Raw genomic sequence first — 24,628 nt, 5'->3', positions numbered from 1 at the left:
AATTACAGCAATTATTACAGCTTTTTGTCTTTGGAACAATGAGTCATTATTGCTTTGCATATCCACAAACACGACACATACTTGGGTTTAATGTGATTAACTGAGCAGAGGCTCTGCATTTCTGTGTCATAAATCTCCTTACTCTGCTCTCAGCGGGAACTCCTTACCTCCAGCACTGCCAAAAATAAATTCCAAATCCATGACTCCTGTTCTTTTTGTTCGCCTCCTAATGAAATCAGGTATCAAGGGTGTGGCAAATAAGCTGATTTAGAGCTTGTATACAGCTCAAAACTACCAGAAACTCAGTGGGGCGCCACTGCTCGCAATGCACCTATGCCAGAGGCTGCTAATAGGCATTCTCGCTCTGCCTCTCTCTCCCTGATTGGGACCAGATGTGTGTGTGTTACACTCTGGGAAATGGCTGAGATGAGAGACAGCAAGGGCCGTCAGAGCCACAATAAATCTGTGGAATGGCTAATGAATAAAACAACAGTGGATTAAATGCGCCATAGCTAAAAATAATTTGATTAAGAATCTGATTCGGCGGCCAAATTGTTGGAGGCCATGCTGCAGACAGCTGTGTCTTTATTTGAGCTCTGGTGTGTGAGGCCACATTTTCCCTAACGAGCTTCTACGAGACTTGGATCGAGGTCTTTTTATGGGGATTTCTGGGCAAAGCTCGGGGCCTAATGAATCAGTTGTCATCACGTGTGATTGCCTGTTTAAAAAAGTCCCAAACTTTCTGACGCTGTTTAGTCAAGTTCACCCAGGGTCAATCCAAAGTCAAAACACTCCCCTTCTGCAGCCAATAACCTGCCTTTATCAACAAGTGCCTCCAGCTCCCTGTCATTTTCATTAATCATGGATATTAGAGATGGTCTTTTGGGGCTTGATAACGGCCCCCTAAATTTGTACGGATATTGGCTTTTCTTCGGAGAGCAAGATAACAGCCATAAAAATCTCATGTCTGAGCAACCCTGCCTCTGACAAAATGATTTCCCCGTAACAATAAAATACGTTCTTATGCTTCGAGGTAAACATATTTTCTCCCCAATTAGGCTCTGCGTTTTGAACACAAAACATCATGGTTTGGCAAAAAAAATTAGGAATTTTCTAAGTCAGTTCTTAATGCAAGTAAAGACTTTTGGATTTGAGTTGGGCACAAACAGCATTCCCCTAAGAGTCCTGTGTTTTATTCAACCCTTCAACCAAGCAGACTTTAGTAGACTATAATTACCAACATATTTGTGAAACAATCATAATCCTGGAGAGAATATGTTTCTCTCAAAAGGTCATTGACTGTGGTTTTATTGCATGGGAACAGATGTTTTAACAAGACTAGGCTAAACTGTGTGTTCAGTACAGAGCTAGATTCAAGATGTGAGTATCCTAGCTTAGCATAAAGACTAGAACCAGGGGGAAACAGCTAGCTTGACTCTGTGATATAAAATCTATAATAACTGCCTTGTGGTTGAATGCTCTATTCAATACCCCGATCACATTCTTTTCCTATTTTAACATTTAACAAAAATGGTCATATTTGCATATGAATTCACGAATTATAATAACCAAACATTTAACGACTTGAATGAGGTTACTATGAAAATCCAATCCAGTCTCATGGCATTTCGTGTTCACCAACACGATTTTCCCCTTTTTTTGTGTTGCACAGCACGATTTTAAAAGCAATGTATTTCTACTGGTAATGTGTTTTGTGTGCCTGCAGCACGTCTTTTTCTCCGGTCGGGTCGTGGAAGACCGGAAGCTGTGTGGTTCATAAAAACATGTTTTTACTCAATATCAAGCCACAATTATTGCTTTTATTTTAAATCGTATAATTTCGGACTTTTGTTGCCGTCTATGAGGAAAATAAATGGGGCTCAGAGCCTCAGGATACTGAAATCTGTATTTTTTAAATCTTTTTTTCCTTCTAATTTGTTATTCTTTTCAAAATAACACACTGTTATTTACTCACCAATAACACACAATTATCCTTGCTTTTATTTATTGGTTTAATTCCATAATCTCGGGCTTTTTTGACCTCCGTCAGGAACTGAATTGTGAATTGTGAAAAAGTGACGTCAGAGTTCAACTCCCGCCTGTTCCAGCCTGCTCCAAATAAGGGCAAAGAGGCGGAGCCGAGGCGGGACCTGCTGCCACCGAGCTGGAAGTTCCAGAGCTAGCTGAAGCTACCAAGCTAAGCTAACATGCTCCTCATCTGCACACTGCCGTCGCATTTTATGTTTCTAAGGTAAGCGGACATGAAACTATTCAGCAAAACTATAAATAATAATCTAAGTTATTGAGTTTTTAGCATAATACTTCAGAATCTTAAAGCATAACATTAGTTATTTATATTTTGATATCACTTAATTACAAGTCAAGCTAAGGTACATGTGATGGTAGCTAGTTAGTGCTCTTACCTGTGAGGCCTCCTCCAAACAGCATAATAACCAGACTGTATCATTGAAACTAAGTACCAGTTCTAGATCCTTGACTTTAGACAAACAATTCAAAAGACACCATGTATTTAAAGACCAATCTTTATTTGAATGTGCCTCTTAACCTGAGATATTAGTTATACAGTAATAGTATTGACAATCTAAAAAAACTGAGCAACTCAACAGTCAACTTTATATTTCTTATTGTCTAAAGCATTTATTATTTTCATTTTTCCCCTCTCATATTCAGTCAGTGTGGACGGATTGAGACAGCGTGGTGTCCAGAGGGCTGCAGAGACTTCAGGGAGAAACCTCCGTGTGATGGACATCCTGTCTGTTGGTTTGGAGAGGACTGAGGGTCTTTCCTCAGCGAGGAGGACCAGGCCTGATGGAGGAGCCCATGCTGGGCAAAGCTGATACCAACTGCACAGGCCTAGTCTGTCACTTTATTTGACTAAATGTGTTTACTTACATTTAATAGGTTTACACCTTCTGTCCATATGTGCTTTTTATTTAAAACATGTTTGATTAAGTTTTGGTTCACATTTCAATACATTGTATTTGTATTTGCACTCCTTTTGTCCATTATTCTTACTGAAAATGTTAGATTACACATTCACATCTGACTGAAGATTGGCCCCATTTATTTGTGACGTTGCAAACTCTGCGGTACAAGGCACAAGTGATGTGAAGCTCATAAAGTGAGGCAAATATAAATAATCAGCTGATGGAGTGTAGAAGTGAAAATGGGTGCATTCGATCAGCTGACTGTGTTTTCACAATAAAAGTAGTTTCTTAGTGTACTGGTCTTAAAATCTCATAACATCAGCTTTTAATGTTCCTCTTGGATGTTCTTCTTGACCCTCAGAGAAGGAGAAAATGTCGTGTCTTTCAGGCATGTCCTTTCCTAACAAAAATTACAGGAAACATAAAACATATTATTGCAGAACAAGTGTGTTATTTATGAAAGCGGTGTGTTTGTGTGTTTAGGGGCTGTTTAGGGGCTGTGTTTAGGGACTGTATGAATGAACAGTATGAAGTTCATCAACATTGAAATATATTTTATTATCAAAATAATATTTAACTGTTATCAAAACGTAGTGCAACTGTAGAAGCTTGCTCTGTTGTTTCACTAAAAGAATAACTTTTACCACGTTTTTTACAGACAATATTGAGAGATAAATAGTAGCAGTTCTCACTATGTGTTAAATATCTTTGCCTTCAATACATTAAATTAGAAAGCTGACAAAACCATATTTCTTTAGCCTTTATTTATACAGGTGTAGATCTCATTGAGACACAAGGTCTCAGTTTCACACAATAATATTGCTTGTTAACATCTAAATGTAACCTTTTGCATGGAATTTTTTTTGTAGTATTGTTTAATGGAATGTATATCAGTGTATTCAAGTCAATACTTCATTTATTTAAACAAATATCTTTCTTGATTCTTTGTACAGTATGAAAAAAGAGTATTTGTACCTGTGCTGAAGTTCACTGCTGTGAGGAGTCCAGTTCTGTCTCTCACTCTCTGGTCCAGCCTGTCTGCATCACCTGGACACCTTAAACAAACATATATATATATGTAAAGTACCATGTGTACAAACAATATAACTGATTCTCTTCTGTTGAACATGTTGGATTGTGTATTGTCCGAGTCAGGGTCCTTTTTATTTTACTGTAACTTTGGAAGTTGTGTTACCAATGCTTACTGTTTATTTGATACCCATTTGGTAATGCAATTAATAAAAACAACAAGGTTTGGGTTCGTTCTTCAGATGACTGTTACGTTAACGTGTAAGCTCAATGATGAACTCCAGCTCAACCAACCATATTGTAATATCTAACCTAATCATCTTGAAATATGACATTATTATTTGTAATATACACACATCTTATTGTGAGGTTGATTACACATACACTACTTCGACATGAGCTTGTCTACATACTGGAGCATAGCCAATTTAAATTAACCTTAGAGATGCATACAGTTCCTACCTACATAATAAAATATCTCTCTAAGTTACAAGGATGACCTTATTTTATCAACCTCAAACAGAAGCCGTTTGTTCTACAGTATTATCCCACTTAACGCTTAACACTTGTCTATTTCGTTTTAACCTTTATATCTACAGTCTATGGTTTTAACTTGGAGACTACGATTAGCATCGTTAGCACTGATGTATCTACCACTCCCTTACATGCTAAACCAAGCCTTAACATTCATTACGTAGCTGATTAAAATCATAAACACATCAATAAGTACTCGAATTTCACTTACCGCAAAAACCGCATTCATGCACCGTCTGTTTTAACCGCAGAGCGAGTCACAATTGTCCGATATATAAGCATGAAGAACAAACAACCACGGCCGGCTTCAAGTTGTGTTCCCTGGATGAGCTGAGCAGGCAGAGTCCCTGTAGCTAGCTTCACGGAGCAGCTAGCAGAGAGACACGAAGCTAGCAGCAGCAGTCACTTGACAGAGCTATCACTCAATGTGACCACGCCCTAATATATGCATAACTTTAAGGCTTAATATTAATTAAACAGATGAGTTGAGAAAAAATTCACCCCCCACACAGTAGTCATGAAGGGGGAATCTAACTATACAGAGAATATGGTTTTTTGAACCACGATGTAAACATGTTTATTTCTGCTGTAAAGTTGGGCCTTTTAACATGGGGGTCTATGGAAATTGCTCCCTTCTGCAGACTGCTCCTACTGGCCACTAGATGAACTGCAGTGTGTGGCACTTCCGTATTGGCGTCCCGGCTCTTCCCCAGAGTTTGCCGTAGAACAATAAGAACATGTTTTTATGAACCACACAGCTTCCGGTCTTCCACGACCCGACCGGAGAAAAAGACGTGCTGCAGGCACGAAACACATTACCAGTAGAAATACATTGCTTTTAAAATCGTGCTGTGCAACACAAAAAAAGGGGGGAAATCGTGTTGGTGAACACGAAATGCCATGAGACTGGGTTGGAAAATCAAGGTGTCCTCAAGAAGTCCCAAACTCTAAATGCTAGAAACCTTTTTCCAGAATCATACTCTGTTTAAAATAACACAAATACAAAAACTCCACCTTGCTAGGACATAACTGATGAGAAACAGAATCAGCTGAGTTTGATGCAGGAATGAGCCAGAGTTGTCCATTTGTAAGTGTGGTCAGGCTTCAGAAACTGCTCACTAAACCTCAAATGACTATTTCTATGGCTGTTCTATCACTAGGTCTCCAAAACCAATCAACAAAGTTGGACGATGGGATGCAAACAGTGACCCCCGGTGTGACAGTCGGACACTTTGACCCAACCATTCATCCAAGCATACCTGCCTTAGACTCCCAGAGCCTGAGAAAGGTCATTTGCCTTACTCCAAGAGGTTGTTTTCGTACTGTGAAAAATCAGTTTGTTCTAGATATTGGAACATAAAACCTATTTTGTCGTTCATAAGGGACAAGCACCGGTCAGTGTTGACACACATGATGCAGCTCGGAATTAAGGAAAGGCAGTTTTGATCTACCTGCTTCCTGTGTTTGTCCAAGACTATGCTACGATAACTGAGATTGGATTGATACCCAAATTTGTATATTTCCCAATATGTTATGTATTTCCTTTAAATACTTTTAAAGGCAGAGAAGCCCAAAGATAGTTCATATTTGCATTTGGTTTAAGATTCCTAAATGAATGGTCTGAATGCCTCAGGCAGTCTCCTTATTTACATTTCTAGAACTTCCCTTGTGTCCTTTTGTTCTACTCCTGCCTTCCTCTCTCTTTGTCCGAGTGTCTGTCTTATCTAGCTGCTTGTACTTTTCATCTTAACACAAACTGACAGTCGACTCCACTCCTGACTTTCACCCGTCCGCCCTGCTCGCTGCAGCCTCAGTTCCCAGAATGAACCCGAATGTCTGGACGTCAGACTGCTGAAGGGACTGTTGAAAAGCGCTGGATATGTGAACGATGTCCATGAGCTCACTGGTTTGTATAAAAGTGCCCGCACACCAAACCGCCTGCCAGGGGAAACAGAGCTGGGAGGCAGGTGAGACAGGGAGGCATTGTTTGGGCCCCCTTACAGGTGAGACTCCTCACAGTCTGCAGCAACAGACCTCTCTTCAGATGGATCAGGGACACTCTCCAAGAACATTAAGAGGGCTTGGCGTGAAGTTGGCACCACACAGACTAAAAGCTCGGTCAGGAGGAAATGGTATTGATGGACTACTGGTGTTATTACAAAGTTTAATATGGCTTTAGCAAAATTAAGTGAGGAAATCTGTAATTTTGTAAATGTTTTTCCTCAGCAACACCAAGGGTCACATGTGACATTGTCCAAAATGTTTAAGTAATTTAAAGAAATAAAGTAGAATAAGTAAATAGGAAGGTCAATCAAGGTTGTTAAGTCCAATATCATCAAACAAAGCCAAAGACAAAACAGAACCACTGAAAGAGAGCAGATACAACTGTGGATTTAATCCAAGTAGCACTTTCTTCTCCAGAGAAAACAGAGAGGGCAGAGAAATAAACAGTAAGATTGAAAAACAGACGCTGAGGGTGCGGAGATTGAGAGATAAAGGGAAACAGTGTGCATGATGTCAGGTCGCTGTTTTAGTGCTGCAAACTGGCTGCAGATGGCGGAACGAGAGGTCAGGGATGGAAATGACCAAATTCAGAGCAGCAGCTAAGCGGAGAGGAGGGGCTCTGACTGGGACGAGGGTCAGCGTCGAGCCGGCAGACAGATTTTTAAACGGCAATTAGAAGTTCCTCCAGCTTCTAGCTCAGAGCCACGGCGACAGCCTGACCCCTAATCATCCTCAATTTCATTCAGGTTTGAGACGTGTCTCCTCGGATTGGCTGTTTATTTTTCACAGCGCTTCCTGTTTGATTGAGCACCACGGGCTGTATGTCTTTGTGGATAACAGGGAGGGCAAAGGTCAGGTGCACACTTACCACACATGTTAAATCATCCAGCACCACAAGCAGTCAATCTTCTTTAACGTATCTTAAATGTATCTCCGTTATTAACATTCCTAAAACAGCATAGGGCCATTTGTATTTGTATACCCCTGCAATTTTTATTTTTTTTAACCTAAATGACAGCTAGCAGATTTATCAACTGTATAGGTGGTAGGCTAATTAGCTTAAACTGGTTGGTTCCCTTTATAGCAAAACCATGCAATCTATCATGCTAAAAGACAGAGCAACATTACGTCTGGCCGTTGCCTCATTTGAGACCGTTAAATTGCTTTTTTGCAATTTGTGATGATTCACCCAAAACAGACAATGCACCAACTGTTAGCTGTAAGCTAGCTAGCTTGTGTACCTGTCTGTTCAGTGTGTTGACTAAATGAAAAGTGTACGTTTCTGTAATTGATTGATCATTTATTGCCATTGATTTTTAGCTCTGTTTCAAGTCTGCTCTTTGTGTTATCTTCAGACATTAAAGCTGCATCTCCTATACCTCAAAGTGCTGGGGAAAGGTCCTAATTTCATCTGTAACCCCAGAAAAAATAGCTAATAGGAGTATACTGCTTGTTCATAGAAGTTACACGACAGCTCCATGTACCTCATGTTGACATGTTAAACTGCCAAAGCTTGGTGTGCTGTGTCTCGTTATAGTTGTTAAGGTAAGGGCTTTTCAATGGAGGGGATAGCCTTTCGGAAGAAAACATTTGACCATAGTTGCTGAATTCATCCCGAACTCATAGCTGACTTATTTCCTTCAGTTTAAACATCGACATGCTTTGCTTTTTTCAAAGAACCAGATATTAACCCAAAGTAACAATAACTACTATAGTTTGTTTTTTTGGATTGAGTTTCCTTATTTTTTTTGTAAATGGAATACTATTTGCCATTGTAACATGTAATTGAGTTGATGTTTGAAGGTTTTACTCAATTAATCTTTCTGGTTCCTACCCAGGAAATACATTTTAGTTAAACTAACCGTGAAACTTCAGATTGATGTCCAATGGCTGTGTAAGAGAGAGGAGGAACTTTCTCTGGTTCTTCGAAGACGCGTCTCGACACACGTGGACGACAGATCTGACATGTTGAACTTCTGAACTGAGCGTAGCCATCACGGTAACCTACTTTTCTCCTATCAGTTCCACCCATTCCTACAGGGAATTTATACACTTCCCCCACCTCTAACCCTGATGTGCCTCCACAGGTCACCTCAGTAATGAGCCATGTGGTCCCCTCTGGCGCTCACTAATCAGGGATCCAAGGCCGTCCCATCCTCGGCCCGACGCCGCCGCTGCATCAACACACTCTGAACCCGGAGAGGTTGTCTCTCTGCCATCTGGTCCCCATGCCTGGCCCTGTCTCCACTCTGCCGGCGATTTATGCCCTCCTGAGGTGTTTTGCCTTTTAACTTGCACATAATTGGCCCCCAGATGCAGAAAAAGATGTGGAGGCCAGTTTTTATTAGTTGCCAAGCAGAGGTCATTGTTTTTGCATTGCTCCGACTCTTCAGCGCTGCCAAGGTTAAAAAGACACGCTTTATGTTGAACCAATTACTGAAAGAAATAAGGAGTCCATACAAAGTCATACATAAATGACGGTAATGCTGGAATTTAGAGCTGAATGAACCCAGTGTGTGATGATGTGTGCTAAATGACAGTGGTGAAGGAAGCAGTAAAAATCTAATCATATGAACTCAGCCCTTTTCTACAAAGTCCTGAAATACCTTCTGTCTTGTTTCATGTCCGTAGGCTCCACCTCCGTGACTTACTCACCAGACATGATACGTCTGCGGTTAATTTGTATGAGTTAATAGGCGATATTCACAAGAAAAGCACATGACATGGCAGGCATAAGAACCTTCAAAAGTCTGATTGAAAGTCAGACATCACTTTAAAGCGTAACCATACCGAGTAATACATGGTGACCCCTAATGTAATGTTGGGACTGACAACAGCAGAGTGTTCGAACCACTGAAACATGGTGCAAAGGCTATAGCTAAAACATGCAAGATATTCAGGGAAATTATGTTCTGTGTTTTGACTTGTAATCAGCCTTCAAACTCATGAATCTATTCCTTAAACCATTCGGCCTTCATGGATTGTTTTTCATCTTCTCTGCTATTCTTGAAGTCAGCCTGATGCCCTGATTTTGTAGACTTGCTAGACATTTGGGAATAAAAAATTAACATATTAAAGTCAATGCGGATGGATAGATGGGTTAAGGTAAAAAGTATTTATAATTAAATATCTAAGGAGAAAACGTTCTGCTTAATTTATTGCTTTTGGTTGATTCTAGTTTATTTTCATATCTGTATACCAACCAGCTGATTCGCAAAAGGAGACCTAGTATAATAAACCACACTCTGAACACAGGGTGTGTGTAGCCCTCCTTTTGCCCTCCTTTGCAGTAAAACCACTTAAATGTCATGCTGCTTTCACATGAAGCACTTCTTTAATTAACCTTTCACCCCTCTGACACACGGGCAGTCACTCTACAAGAAAAGAGCTAGACGGGGCAGTGGATGAGAAATTAAGCGGAAAATTGGCGGGAAATGAAATGAACACCATGAATTATGTGCAGTCTTTTTGCATCAGTATCTTTAGGAAATTAGTGTACTGATTAGGAAATTCCGAGGTTGGAATTTAATAAGTAACCTTATCATTCTACTTCACTACATCTCAGAGGGAAATATAGTAAAATGTTACTTGACTTAATTTATCTGACAGCCTTAGTTACTTTTCAAATTACGATGTTTGCAGACAAACCTGCTGCTATTCCTTTGCATATTGTTTATGATTGGAATTTATTTGTAATAATATTGAGGCTTGTGCTGTTGGTTGGAGAAAACAAACATTGTGAAGGCATTACTTTGGGCCCTGGGTAATTGGGACACCATGTATCACTAGTTTCACTTTTGTTTTTTACAAACCCAATAATCAATCAATTAATTGAAAATAATGAGCTGATTAATGAAAATGATTGATAATTAATTGTTCAAAATGACCCCCATTTCAACCAATTACCAAAGTAACATATCTTACATTAATGCATGAGTATCCTAATGATAATAATCAAATGATATAAGTATATAATAGTTTAACAGCAACAGGGTGCATTTTTCTACTTAATACAACATTTTCATGATGACATACTTGTATTAAAGCAACATTCTCAATGAAGAACGTTTACGTGTGTACTGTATGCTACTTTTAGGATATGCATACTTCTATCAATCAATCAATCAATCAATCAATCAATGTTTATTTATATAGCCCAATATCACAAATGTTACATTTGTCTCAGTGGTCTTCACAGTTTGTACAAAATATCAGTATGACAATACGACACCCTCTGTCCTTAGACCCTCACATCGTACAAGGAAAAACTTCCGGAGAAAACCCACAGTTTAAAGGGAAAAATGGGAGAAACCTCAGGGAGAGCCACAGAGGAGGGATCGCTCTCCCAGGACGGACAGACGTGCAATAGATGCCGTGTGTAAATTGAATAGATAATACATTTACAACATAGGTAGTCCAAATGTTTGGAAATGCATGTGTGTATAATAGGAAGATGAATCCACGAGGATATCCATCCAGGACCGATGATCCAGGATCTTTTTATTCAGGCGACATCTGTAACTTCAACCTCACGGGTCTTCTTTTGGGTCCTTAACGTGGCATTAATAAACAAATATGGCGGCGAGGTTTTGAGCTTCACAGTTTATCCGTCTTTTGGAAGTTTAAAATGACTATTCCAGGTCAATAAGCAGAATATTTACTACATGCATAATTATTGCTGTATTGCCTGCAGTATTTTCGGCGTGAATCTGTAAAATGAGCGGCTGGGCCGGCTTTTCTGACGAGGAGTTACAGAAGATGCAGCCGAAAGGTGACATCTCTTCCTGCTAATTATAGCCTTGGAAGTTAGCTTCTGACTCTAGCTTCCCCACTTGTTGACATGTTTTGAAATAAAACGTTACATTAAGTCTAAATCATTTTGTGTGACATTTTTTCTGCTGCATGTGTTTCCAGACGCGATGGCCGCTGCGGCTGCCCGGGGACGAAAGCCGGCTCCAGCCAACCGGAGTCGACAGCAGATACAGCGGGAGAAGGCTCTTCAGATGGCCGCTCAAAAAAACGGGTCTCCTTGTCTCCCACCGGAGCAACAACTCACCAAACCGCCGCCGAGGGAAGAGCCTGAACCTCAGCCCACAGCCCCGGCAGCAGCAGCAGCAGCAGCTCCGGCTGTCAGACAGGAGGTGCAGCCTAAACCAAGCGAGATAAAGCCGGCTCCAGAAGAGGAGATCCCGGCCGTCAAAGAGCTAGAGAAACAAGAGGTGGCACTGTTAGTATGTTTTCATTATTGTACCTACTGCTGGGATTTCACTACATTTGGTTGACAATTTATTTTCCTGATAACAGTTTTTCCATCCCTTTCCTGTCCAGTGAAAACCATTTATCTACAGATATGTTGCTTTTAAATGTTTGTGATTAAGTTATACAACTTCTTAAGCCTAATATACAAGTTAAAAAGCCTCTTGGATCAGCTGTAAGTGCATTGTCACAAAGCTGAAAACAGGGCTGTTTTTCTAACCTTATTTTTTTTATGAGATAATTGGTTCTTACAGGACATTGACAAAGCTACAAACATATGATCCTATAGAATATGATGCATATGCATTGATGAAGATTAAACTACCCAACGATATTAAAGGAGTTTAAATTAGAACCCTACACACTTTACATCAGTAAAATGCAACGTGCACTTTAAGGCAGCAGTAATATTGATACTGATGGGATCATTATACCGCACAATGACTCCTATTTTTTCTAATCACTACTTATGTGTAAGTTACTTATATGTTTTGGGGTTTCTACTGATGCTTTAAACTTTTACGAATCTACGTTGTTTTTGAATAACCACCAATTTAACGTTTCTTCTGGATTCGAGGCAACTTTAGTTTACTTTGCATCAAGCTGCCTTTGCATACTTGTTTTGAACTATTTCTGCCATAGGAGACCCAAACCTCCTTTCATGCTGTGGATTTAGTTTTTGTTGGGCATTTAAAAAATATAAATGCATTTTGGTGTGTTCATTTCTCTGTGTTTGATTACAGACGGGAACAAACACGTCTGGAGCATCTGCAGCAAGAACAAAAGCTAATTGAAGAGAGGAATAAGCGCAAGAAAGCTCTGCTGACAAAAACTATCGCTGAGAAGTAAGTCTGGATATCTTGTGGCACTGTAGTGTGCAACCTGTTTTCATGAAAGTAAGCCCAACATTAAGGCCAAATGAAGAAATATAAGAGTTTTGTATCTTCCACAGGTCCAAACAGACTCAGGCAGAGGCTGTGAAGCTGAAGAGGATCCAGAAGGAGCTCCAGGCCCTCGATGACATGGTGTCCAATGATATCGGCATCCTAAGAAGCCGGATAGAACAGGCCAGCTGGGAGTTCTCCGGTGCCAGGTAGAGAGAGACATCTTGTGATAATAACCAACTCTAGAAACTAAGCTAAGGTTGTGCACATGACAGCTACAGACTCAGGCTCAGGAATCCAAATCAGAAAAATCCCCCAAATCTTCCCTGGCTGTAAGCTCCTATAGAGTCGTGAAGGAATGAGTCATAACACCTCGAATTGAGTTGGCATATGTCGGTAAGATGCCTGAAATAAGTTCTGTAGTTAATACAAGATCAATAGATTTTCACATGTTCTATGACATACAATGCGTCAGTAAATACCCCACTCACGAATGTCCAAAGCTTCTATGTAGCATCATAACAGCGATTGCTTACAATTGACCAAATGAGACTACTCAACGTCATCACAATGAACACTAGTCCGCCTTTAGTTTAGCAGCGGTGACACAAAATCACATGAGTGATGGAGTTTGTTTATAGCCTCATGTTAGCATTTTTTCTTCTGCTGATTGCATTTAGGTTTAAAAAAAGAAGGCAGTGGTGTTAATATGTGGAGATTATCCTGCTGAACAAAACATGCAAGTATCATAAATGTTCTGCCATTCTGCCACGGATGTTATTTTCTATAATTGACTAAAATCTCTACTTTACTAATTTACTGAAATGGCCCTTGCAATGCTAACTACAAAAATATGTAGTCACTGCAACACTTCATACAAGCCCTTATTTAAGTGTTAGAGAGATTTAGACCCCGTTTACACAAGGACGAAACAGGTTGTATCTGCATAGTTTCTCTTGCGTATAGCCCTTTCGTTTACACGAGGCCGTAACAAAACGATAGAAACGGACCCCGCAAACGATAACGGGTCTCAAGGTGGATAGATCTGCAAACGGAACGCTCTGGGGGGGCAAACGGCTCCGTGTAATCGCCTCTATACGATCATTTTCTGATAACGATGAAATAGCCCCGCCTCCTTCTCCCCGCGTCTCCCTCTCCCCACGTCTCCCTCTCCCCACGTCTCCCTCTCCCCATGTCTCCTTCTCCCCACGTCTCCCTCTCCCCATGTCTCCTGCTCAGAGATCAGCTGCTGGGCAGAGGGGGAGGAAAAGAGAGGCTCCGTTTATTATTCTTATATTATTATGTAGAGTCGTTATCAATTTGTTTTAAAGCTCAATAAATAACGAAGAAGACCTCTGACCGGCACTTTTCTAATTTTGTCCGGAAGATTTCAACTTTAACCGACATGTTGACAGGCGGAGAAGAATGTTAACGGAAACTCTGCCGCACGGTTCCCTCGTCCCTTGGCAGAGGCGGAGAGGTGGGTGTTTTTCATCTGCTGGTGGACTACCGGAGAGATTTACAGCAGGAGAACACGCCGTCCACCGCGGAGAATAAACAGAAGGGCAACCATGCTTCTTCGCTGCTTTTGGTGTATTTTGTGGCGGCAGCAGCGCCACTTATACCTCATGCACACCAACGGTGTTTCAGGGCCGGTTCGGAGCTGGAGCTTGAAAAGTACCGGGTTTTCCTGTTCACACCGCAGCGGAGCAGCCTCTTAGCTCTGGAATCCGGTTTGTTTCAAGCACCAAAAAATTGTCCGGCTAGAGCAAAAGCACCGCATACGTCACGCTTACGTCGAGGCGGGGGCAGGGGCGGGATCAACTCCTGAACAACAACAAAAAGCCGGCGTTTTATCCAGCTTGTACACAACGATGGAGAAACTTAACAAGCAGCAGTGGTCCACTGAAGAGACCAGCTACCTACTCTGGTCTCTACAGAGGAAGCTGGTGCACAATCGGCCATTGTTGTTGTTGTCGGTGTGAGCTGTGAGGGGTTTCCGTGCGGTTTGGCTTTATGAAGCAGGCACGCAAACGGTTAGGTCATGACGCAAAGGATGACGCAATGACGCAGCACCAGTCGGACTCTGGGCGGTGTGTAAAGAGCTGGAACTAAACCGAAGAACCGGTTCTGAACCTGAAAAGCTCTAGCACGGAGCTTGAACCGGAGTTGCGTTGGTGTGAATGAAGTATTACAGGCCTGGCATATGTACTACAGCGTTTCCAGCGGTCTCGTGTGAACGGACACGTTAAATGAATCGAATGCGTGTGAACGGAAAACGCATATGGCGTGTAAACATTCCCGTGTAAATGGGGTCTTAGGCCCCGGCCACACGAGGACGAAAACGGCTAAACGCATAGGATTAACGCAATCGCAAACAAGCTTCCGTCCACACGCAATATTCACCGGATAGTGTCTGTCCACACGAGACCGCTCCGTTTAGCTCCAACCGCTGGAGAAGCTGCAGTACATATGCAGGAGCCTGTACGTGGCGCTGTAACTCCCTCCGCAAAAGCAGCGAAGAAGCATGGTTGTCATGGTTGCCCTTCTGTTTATTCTCCGCGGTGGGGGCCGAGGGAACCGGGCAGAGTTTTTCGCCAGTCAGCGTTTATTAAAGTTTAAATCTTCCGACAAAATTATAAAAGTGCCGGTCAAAGGTCTTCTTTGTTATTTATTGAGCTTTAAAACAAATGAATAACGACTCTATATAATATAATAATAAAATACACGGAGCCTCTCTTTTTCCTCCCTCTCTTCGGACAGCGCCAGTGTCTGTCTCATGCAGAAGCTCATCCAGTAATCAGTGACCCGGCCGACAGTAAAAATAAACATATTTATAACTAGTTTAGGGAGTTTGAGAGGTAATTAAAATAGCTAAGGGTGATGATCTGACTTGAAGTGTGTGTTTTGCTGCAGCGGGAGGAGCTGCAGGTGAGCAGAGCTGCGTGTCTCCGTCCTGTCAGATTAGACTTCACTCGCGTTTAGGTCCATATCGAGAGAAAGATAAATAATCTGAATTCAGTGTGCAGTTTATAGGGATGTAACGATACCAAAAACTCACGGTACGATAATATCACGATAACAAGTCCACGGTACGGTATTTATCGCGATATTGAATAATAAAGAAAAACATAATAATTCTATTTTATTTTTTTCAATAATCATTTTTTTTACTCGGAAAATGTTTCTTTATTACATAATAAATCTGATTTGTACAGCATTTTAGTAGGATAGCAGTATTTTAAAGTGTCAAAAACAAAGTGACAGGAACAGACTGGAACAAGAAAACCAGTGTTTTTGTACTTATAGTACTACCAAACAAAGTAGGCATTTTCTTTGTGCCACTGTGTGACGAAGGTAACTTTGTCACTGATGGCTTCGGGCCTTGCATATGTGCACATGTTTATATTATTGATTGATGTAGTGTTTATTGTATTTTATTTTGAAATGTGTTCCCCTTTCCCATGTATGTTGCCATTGATTGTGTGCACCTGGTGCTCTGTGGTGTCTCCTCCCCCCTCACCTGTGTCCTGTTGGGTTGATTGGGTTGGGCATTTAGGCTCTGGGGTTTTGCTGGTTGGGAGAGAGTGTGTGTGAGATCCTTGTGGCTGCAGGCTGTGGTCAGGGAGAAGCAGCAGGATTGAGGCTGTGTCATGTGTTCCTGACTTAATAAATGCCCACACCGGGTTGTATTTTGGACGTTCTGCCTCCTTGCTTGGTCGGGCCGCTCAATTGTCAGCTTCACACACTGCATCTCACAAATAAACAAGGACATTCAATAATCAGACCCTGCAATAAAATAAATCAAGTTTCACTTTAGTTTTTCAAGTAACTCAACTCAAACTCACTAGTCACTCACTCAGCATCATCAGACAGGTTTTTAGGAATATGAGAATGTCCACATTTCCAGGTATTTATAAGCTGGGATGTTTGGGCATTTACAATATCCCCTGCTCTGGAAAAAACGTTCTCGCTTGGTACTGATGTTGCCGGGACAGCAGTGGTCGCGTTAACCGAATATTTTATTTATCAATGACAGAAAAATCTGAAAGCAGTCTGTCATTTTGACAGATTAGAACAAACTCGGAACAGCGCCAACGTTTCCCCGCAGCGAGGCTCTGGTGTTATGCCGTGTTATGCATGCCCTCCAAAAGGAAATGATATAGTTTCCAAACCGTACTTTGCCGTACAGATCAACACATGTCTGGGAGGTTTTGCTTTACGCTGTGTGCGCTCCCGCGAGGTGCATGCACACACGGCATAACACCGCCCACCCACCCCCACCCCCCCCCCGTTGACAGTTCACGAGCGTGCTCTCTCGTGAACTGTTCAGATCCGGCGGGTAATAGGGGATTATGACGGACATTTTACGATCCTGTCTGTCAAAATGACGGACAGCGAAAAAGTCTAACGCCACCTCAGTGGGACGGAGAGATATGCTTTGGCCATGGGTGACAGCAATGGGTCACACTGTGCATTGTCTCTCCACCACTTCAAAAACAATACAGTTTTTGCCAAGAAAGTGAGGCTTATTGACAGGGATATAAATATACTGTTGGTACTTGTCAATGTCTCTAGGTGTGTAAATGTAGCCCTGTAAATACGATGTTCTGTTGTTTTATGTTCATGTTGTAACCTATTTGCTGGATAGGTCTCTCTTGAAAAAGAGATCGATGATCTCAATGGGACCACCTGGTTAAATAAAGGTTTAAAACAAAAAAAGTGTTTAAAAAAATTAAATAATAATAATATATTTTTTTTTAAATCGCGGTAGATTTTGTCAGTCTCACGACGGTATTGGGACGTTTATTTACCGCGATATTCGGTATATCGTTACATCCCTAGCAGTTTAATTTGACGCAGGGGTGAGCAGCAGAGGCGGGGCTATTGCCTCATCATTATCAGAAAATTAGCGTATAGGGCGTACACACGGAGCGGTTGGACCCCCCAGAGCGTTGTGTATGCCGTTCTATCCACCTTGCGACCCGTTATCGGTTCCGCAGTCGTTTAGTGCCGTAAACGACCGAATTCGTCCTCGTGGGGCCTAAGGCCACACGAGTACAGAAACGGTCGTTTGCGTTACTGTTTAGTGTCATATAGACCGTTCGGCCACACGAGGACGACCGAATACGGCACTAAACGACTGAGGAAACGACAACGGGTCCCAAGGTGGATAGAAATGCATACGCCACTCTCTGGGGGGTCAAACAGCTCCGTGTGTGCGCCCTATACGGACATTTTCAGATCACTGATAGTGATTGCGCAATAGCCCCACCTCTTCTGCTCACCTCCGCTTACCCCGCGCCAGTGCGGAAGTGTTTTGCCACTAACAACAACAACAATGGCGGATCGCAGAGTTGCTATCGTGCTCCGGACGCTATTGACCATGCTACAGTTGTTTGTGCAACATCTACAGCAATAATGATGAGGCAATAGCCCCGCCTCTCCCCACCTCTGCTGCTCACCCCCACGTCAAAGTAAACTGCACCCTGAATTCAGATTATTTATCTTTCTCTCGCGAGTGAAGTCTAATCTGACAGGACGGAGACACGCAGCTCTGCTCACCTGCAGCTCCTCCCTCTGCAGCAAAACACACACTTCAAGTCAGATCATCACCCTTAGCTATTTTAATTACCTCTCAAACTCCCTAAACTAGTTATAAATATGTTTATTTTTACAGTCGGCCGGGTCACTGATTACTGGATGAGCTGCTGCATGAGACAGACACTGGCGCTGTCCGAAGAGAGGGAGGAAAAAGAGAGGCTCCGTGTATTTTATCATTATATTATATAGAGTCGTTATTCATTTGTTTTAAAGCTCAATAAATAACAAAGAAGACCTTTGACCGGCACTTTTATCATTTTGTCCGGAAGATTTCAACTTTAATACACGCTGACTGGCGAAAAACTCTGCCCGGTTCCCTCGGCCCCCACCGCGGAGAATAAACAGAAGGGCAACCATGACAACCTTCTTCTTCGCTGCTTTTGTGGAGGAAGTTACAGCGCCACCTACAGGCTCCTGCATATGTACTGCAGCTTCTCCAGCGGTTGGAGCTAAACGGAGCGGTCTCGTGTGGACAGACACTATCCGGATAATTATTGCATGTGGACGGAAGCCGTTTGCGATTGCGTTTGCGTTAATCCTATGCGTTTAGCCGTTTTCATCCTCGTGGGGCCGCAGCCTTAGAAACAGGCATCTATCAAACTTCTTTAGTGTTTCAATTTGAGCCAAGAAAAGGGGGCAGCTCTATATGTAAAGTACTTACAATCCCAATGGCCCATTCACACTGAGAGTGGCGCTCTTGCAGAATCATTGCATGTTAATTAGATGAGTCTCATAAAATGTTACCTTCTTTTTGTGGATGTCAAACGTTGGGGCAAATGGCTGGATTAATGTAGCACAGTATGGAGAATAAAATGCAGACGGACACATCATCAACTCACAATATTAATCTGCTGTCATATTTAAAAACATGTTTAAATGTGCTCAAACCTCAGATTCAAAACAACCGGCCCTGAATGCAACACAATGAGTGTATTCTGCAAGATTTTAGGTTTTACTCTGATTGCTTGGGAGCTGCTGCAACATTTTGAAGCAAGCTGCCTTTAGTCTGTAATGCTCTAAATCAATTGGTTGACATGTCTGTTATGACCTGGCTCAAAAGGCCACAACAAAGTGGGAGACACACCATATCAATAATAAAATATGTTTATTTAAGCAAACAATTCAAATGAATGAAAGTGTAAAGCATGAGGTGTGGACGTCAGTGGTATCAGTAGTGTAAATGCAGGGTGAGGGTTGCATGGACATGTATGTGTGAGGGTGTTGAGGTGCACAAAGTAAAGCAACTGATGTAACTAATAGCAGACTCAACAGAGCCGGGTGCAGAGGCTTTAAGTAGCTGCAGGGCACCAGACCCAGGTGCCCTGAGTTACTGCAATCAAGGCTGGACACAGCACAGCCACACCCTCTCCAGATGAACCCACAGGGGCATCACATGTCTCAGAGTGACACCGAGGACCAGTGTTTTGGATACATAATCAAAGCTTTCACTGTTTCTCTCACTATTCTGAACTCTCCTCAAGGACAGACCAGCATCACAGAGTGTAGGCTCGAGTAGCCATAAAGAGAGCCGACACCCTGCCACTGTTGAATTTCATTTGCAAACTGTTATTGAGGAAGCGACAACTCTACTTATTAAGTTTACTTCAACATGATAAAACATGAGGTTTGCTAAAACACACTTCAACATGTGGACAGATGAGATGTCATACAACTGCCACCAAGTTCTCAGGATTTGTTTTCTTCTAAACACCATATTTTACAGACATTTGAATTATAATATAATAAACTAGACTTCACTGTTAATGCTGCCCCCTGCAGATGGATTCCAGTATTCCTGTATTCTTCCAACGCTTGTTATCCACATGTTCTCAAACACTGAACAACAGCAGACTCTGATCCGATGATCTCGAGAGCCGACACACAGAGACTAATGAAACGGGATTAGAACTAACACCCTGAATAAAAAGCTAAATGTAACCAACATAATTAGTTATTTATTTTTCTCTTCTCGATCAGTGCGGTCTAAAATCTTTCGCTGCAGCCACAGAATGTGTAAAGTGTGATTAAAATATTGTTTGTTTTTTCTTCCAGCAATTACCCAGAGCCGCTTTGTTTGACCTCGTAGCTGTGTTTTCCTCATTCAGTCTCTTATGTAGCCAGATTAGCGCAAAGTCATGAAACGCTCTTCATTACGGATGTTTGTATAATGGGCAGAGGACCTGACCTTCACACAGTCATCTCGCTGGATTGTGTTAGGATTATGTTGATACAATCAATTGTGTAGATTTCGCTGAGGTACAACATGAACCCCCCCTCCGAGGAGAAAGGTTTGACATCATCTGTTTAGTTACTGCACCGTGTCCAAACGGCATATGACGCCCTGTTTCTCGCAGTTAAATAGTTTCTGCATTCAGAGATCGTTGGAGGAATTATAAATACCATAGTTTTATAAAGATCTTCTCGACATAACATATTTTGACATTTCACAAAACAAAAGGCTCTCAAATGTTAGAATTGGAAAATTCTGAATCTGATCAGTCCAACTAGGTTTCTTAACACATATGTATTCAATGTGAAAAGGGATCTAAAACGGAAGAAAGAAATCGGACAAGAAGCTGGAACCAAAGTATACTAGACATTTTGTTTCATGTTCAAACTAATCGGGTAAATGATCATATCACCAAATTCTCAACAAAAAAAATTCCCAACACTACTTAGCCATGTCCTTAATATGTTTGCTGAATATTTTCTCTCAAAAATATAGGAATCCTCGCTTTATTTCTGTCCATCTTTTACACTCACGTGGTTAAGTTTTCACATAAAGAAAGCATTGAGAGGTGACATGATGAGCACTGACAAACCGAAGCTCTTCTCAGGAATTGATACAAGTCTTACGTTTTACATTTGGATTCATTGTATGCAAAAGATAAATATGACGGACAATGCATCATTTAAATAAAATGTTGTGCAGCCTTGTTCTATTTAACATTTCCTTTCCATGTTCCCTCAGAAAGCGCTATGAGAAGGCGGAGGTGGAGTACGTGCAGAGCAAGATGGACCTGCACAAGAAGACGGAGGTGAAGGAGCAGCTGACGGAGCACCTCTGCGCCATCATCCAGCAGAACGAGCTGCGCAAGGCCCACAAGCTGGAGGAGCTGATGCAGCAGCTGCACCTTCAGACCACCGAGGAAGAGCTGGAGAAGCAGAGAGAGGAGGAGAGAGGAGGCTGTGTGGAGACGCAGAAAAAAACTAAACAAGAAAACGGCTCGCTGGAAACACAGGAGGAATCAGTGCGATCGAGTGAGGACTGTAAACCCACAGAGGAGGAAGAGGAGAAGGGAGGTGACGTCCAGCAGGAGCACCACCTGATGACTGAACCACCAAAGACCGAACAAGACTGGACAAAACTGGAAAACGGTTTTCAGAGTGAACTTGTGGCCTCCTGATGCCAAAGAGACAGACAATAGTGGGACTATTGCACAAACTGCACTGTCGGCATTCATTTAAAACACAACCACCTTTTCCACTGTATGCTAGATGTGGAACGATGTGTATCATCCAGACCAACATTTCTCCCAAAAAGGACACTTTTACGCTACTAAATATTAGTGCGAAATACGTTTTGGTTCCTCATAGGGAGGCGCTCGGGGGGAATGGAACAGGGCTTCTGTCCTGCATCCATTTTATATTATGACTCGGGTTTTGGTTATTACATTTTGAAAAATTAAGCACATCCTTTTTCAGTTAATCACTAAGATGACATTTTTATAGCAGCTTCACGTTTTGTCATATCTATCCCATATGGGCTAAAGCAGTGAATCAGCAATAACACATACTGTAATGTGGGCAGTCTTGCACGTCCATCAAAGGGCTTTTGTTGTTGCAGATTAGCAACGTTTTACTACATCAAACAGCTGCTCAGATTAATAATCATGTGTACTGATGTTTTGATCATATAGTTACTGTTTTTAGTCGGCGTCTAATGGATTGGTAAAATATTTGCCAATTATTTTAATAATTGTAAAAAGGGCAGAAACAACTATTGCGTACCAATTATTGAGATGTCCTGCTTTTCTTTTATTTATATCATATTTATGTGAATAGTTTTGGATTGACGGAACAAGACATTTAAAGACCTTTGAGGAACTGGGATAGATATTCTTCATCATTTTGATTTTCTGACATTTTATTTACCAAACTAATAATCAGAAGTTGTTTACGCCTATTTCTTTCATGGCTTGTATTTAGGCAACACTTGTGAACTTGGACGTCTTTTGTGGGGTTAATGATAGAACATTTTCAAAGGGCCCTCAGTGTGTGTACCAGCAGGGCGAGACAGAATCATATTCAGCTGCCGAGTCATTTGGAGTATCTTGCAACCATTATCCTCAATCGGTTTGCTTTTTATGTCTTCCAAAAGAAAGAAATCTCTTCTTCCAAACATGTGGTTTTACATCTCTGTGAGCGCAGGTTGTACTCCGAAGTTCTTGGTCGTTGTGGGCGACAGTGAAAGATGGGTCCCGTTTACTTCCTGGAGAGTCAGTTTCACGCCGATGGGAAGGAGGTATGAATCCGTTTTTATTCCTTCTGTCTCATGTGTTGTAGATGAACATGTTAGGCCGGCGCGGGCTCGTGTTTCACAAAGCTAATTCTGGTCTTGTCAGTGCAGTGGAGGAGCAGCGGGCCTCCTGAAGGGTAAGATGATATCTGCTAATGTATGTACAGATGCTTTCAGCTGCATGGGATTCTGCAGTTTACTTTCTCTGGCTGCACAATGTGTCGAACATAATATATATGATAACAATCTGATGTTAAACTTCAAATATGTGGGCCTGAGCGCCTGATTGTAAGCATTTAAAGTGATGGGGTAAATATTTAAAAAAGGTGATATTTTACTAAAATAAATTCTTTTAAAAAAAAGTGTGTTTTTCTTGTATTTTGTGCTCATTTTAGATAATGACTTATCGGGACTGAAGCTCCTGGAAGGAATTTAACACGGGGAGCACTTTGGGACTCATCGCTTTTGCAAGTGGTTTTTGAAAGTGCAGTAAGTGTTTCTGTAAAGCGCTTTGAGATTTTACAGCGCTCCGGTCACATCTGGCCGTCTGAAGGGAGAGGCAGTAAAAGCAGCCTTTTTAATTAGTCGGGAGGTAGAAGCTCGGAGAGGGAGAGTGACCACCGTCCTGTCTGTCCCAGCCCCAAGGTCAACGTTTGAAGTCCCCCGCAGCAGATTTGGGATCAGGTTCAGCCAAATTATAATCAGATAAATAGGACTGAATTATGTCATACCAAAACACACTGTAGGAATGTAATGACATAGATTTACTTGGTCAATTTTGAGTTACTTTAGTGTTTCCTTTTATACTACATTAGCCACACATCTTCTCCACTATGTACTTGCAGATTTAAACTCTTCTCAATAATGATGATGCTTTAATGTCCTGATGCTAGCAGCAATACATCCAAGTCCTCCATTTAAGCTTTCCCTTAAAAGATACTTGTTTTAAACATTTTTTCTCTTTATTTTTTTTCATGAAAAGCAAGTTCTAGACTTTTCATTACTTCATAAAGTTGTATTCCATCAGTAATACACATTTTAAAATGCCTCTTGATGCATCAATAATAATAATTTAAAAAAAGAGAATAGAATTCATAAAGCGAAACAAAGAATAAAAACGTTTTATGCACAATGGCCCTTTTCAGATTGTTAAATGCTCTGCTGTTGAGTAACATTTTTATGTATGTGTTTAGTAGATGTAGAAAAGCAACACAAACAAAGCTTCTTTACATTTAGATTTTCACATGATCCTATACCCACTGCTTCATTTGAAGCATAAAATGGGAATAATGATAATTGTCAGAACTCCTTTGAGGGGGGCCCTTTGAAAAGAAAGTGTGCTCTGGATTATGACATGAGAAAAATGAGAAGATACAGGCTGCTGAGATTAGGGCATCCAGCCGGGCTCCAAACTGCAGAAATGGCTTATAGAAATACATTTCCATTGGGGAGAAGTGTGTTTCTGTGCGTGTGTGTGTGTGTGTTGGGCCGGACTTCAGAGAGCGGAGGGTTTATAAAGTAAAGTGTGATTTATGTGGCGCTGGCGTCCCCCGACAGGTCGAGAGAGACTCTGAAACCCGAGAAGTTCGAGAGCCATAGAAAAAAAAAACCCAAATCAAGTTTTCCTGAAAACCTCAACCATCTGGAGCCTTCACCTTTATATCAACTGAACTCTGAACCCAATATCGGTACAGCATGAAGACACAGAAAAACAGTGACAATAAATACTGTAAGGAGGCGGCCCACTATCGCGAAGTAGTCCCATGCCCCTCTTTTATTTGTTATGGCAATCAACACAATCTACATTTAGCTGCTCTATTATTAACTTTCTAATTTCTACGTTTGATTTA

General features: G+C 41.5%; 1 protein-coding gene across 1 annotated transcript; it reads left to right on the top strand.

Annotated features, from left to right (window-relative positions):
• The first annotated feature begins 11,056 nt into the window (after positions 1–11,056).
• gorab (golgin, rab6-interacting) lies at positions 11,057–23,118 on the top strand. The gene is made up of 5 exons (XM_034081869.2): positions 11,057–11,286; positions 11,430–11,742; positions 12,515–12,616; positions 12,724–12,864; positions 21,231–23,118. The coding sequence occupies exons 1-5, from the start codon at positions 11,232–11,234 to the stop codon at positions 21,664–21,666; spliced, it is 1,047 nt and encodes a 348-aa protein (XP_033937760.1). The 5' UTR covers positions 11,057–11,231; the 3' UTR covers positions 21,667–23,118.
• Positions 23,119–24,628: the final 1,510 nt, after the last annotated feature.

The sequence above is a fragment of the Pseudochaenichthys georgianus genome, chromosome 4 (assembly GCF_902827115.2).
Source record: "Pseudochaenichthys georgianus chromosome 4, fPseGeo1.2, whole genome shotgun sequence".
Classification (NCBI taxonomy): Eukaryota; Metazoa; Chordata; class Actinopteri; order Perciformes; family Channichthyidae; genus Pseudochaenichthys; species Pseudochaenichthys georgianus.
This window is presented reverse-complemented; position numbering and strand designations above follow the sequence as displayed.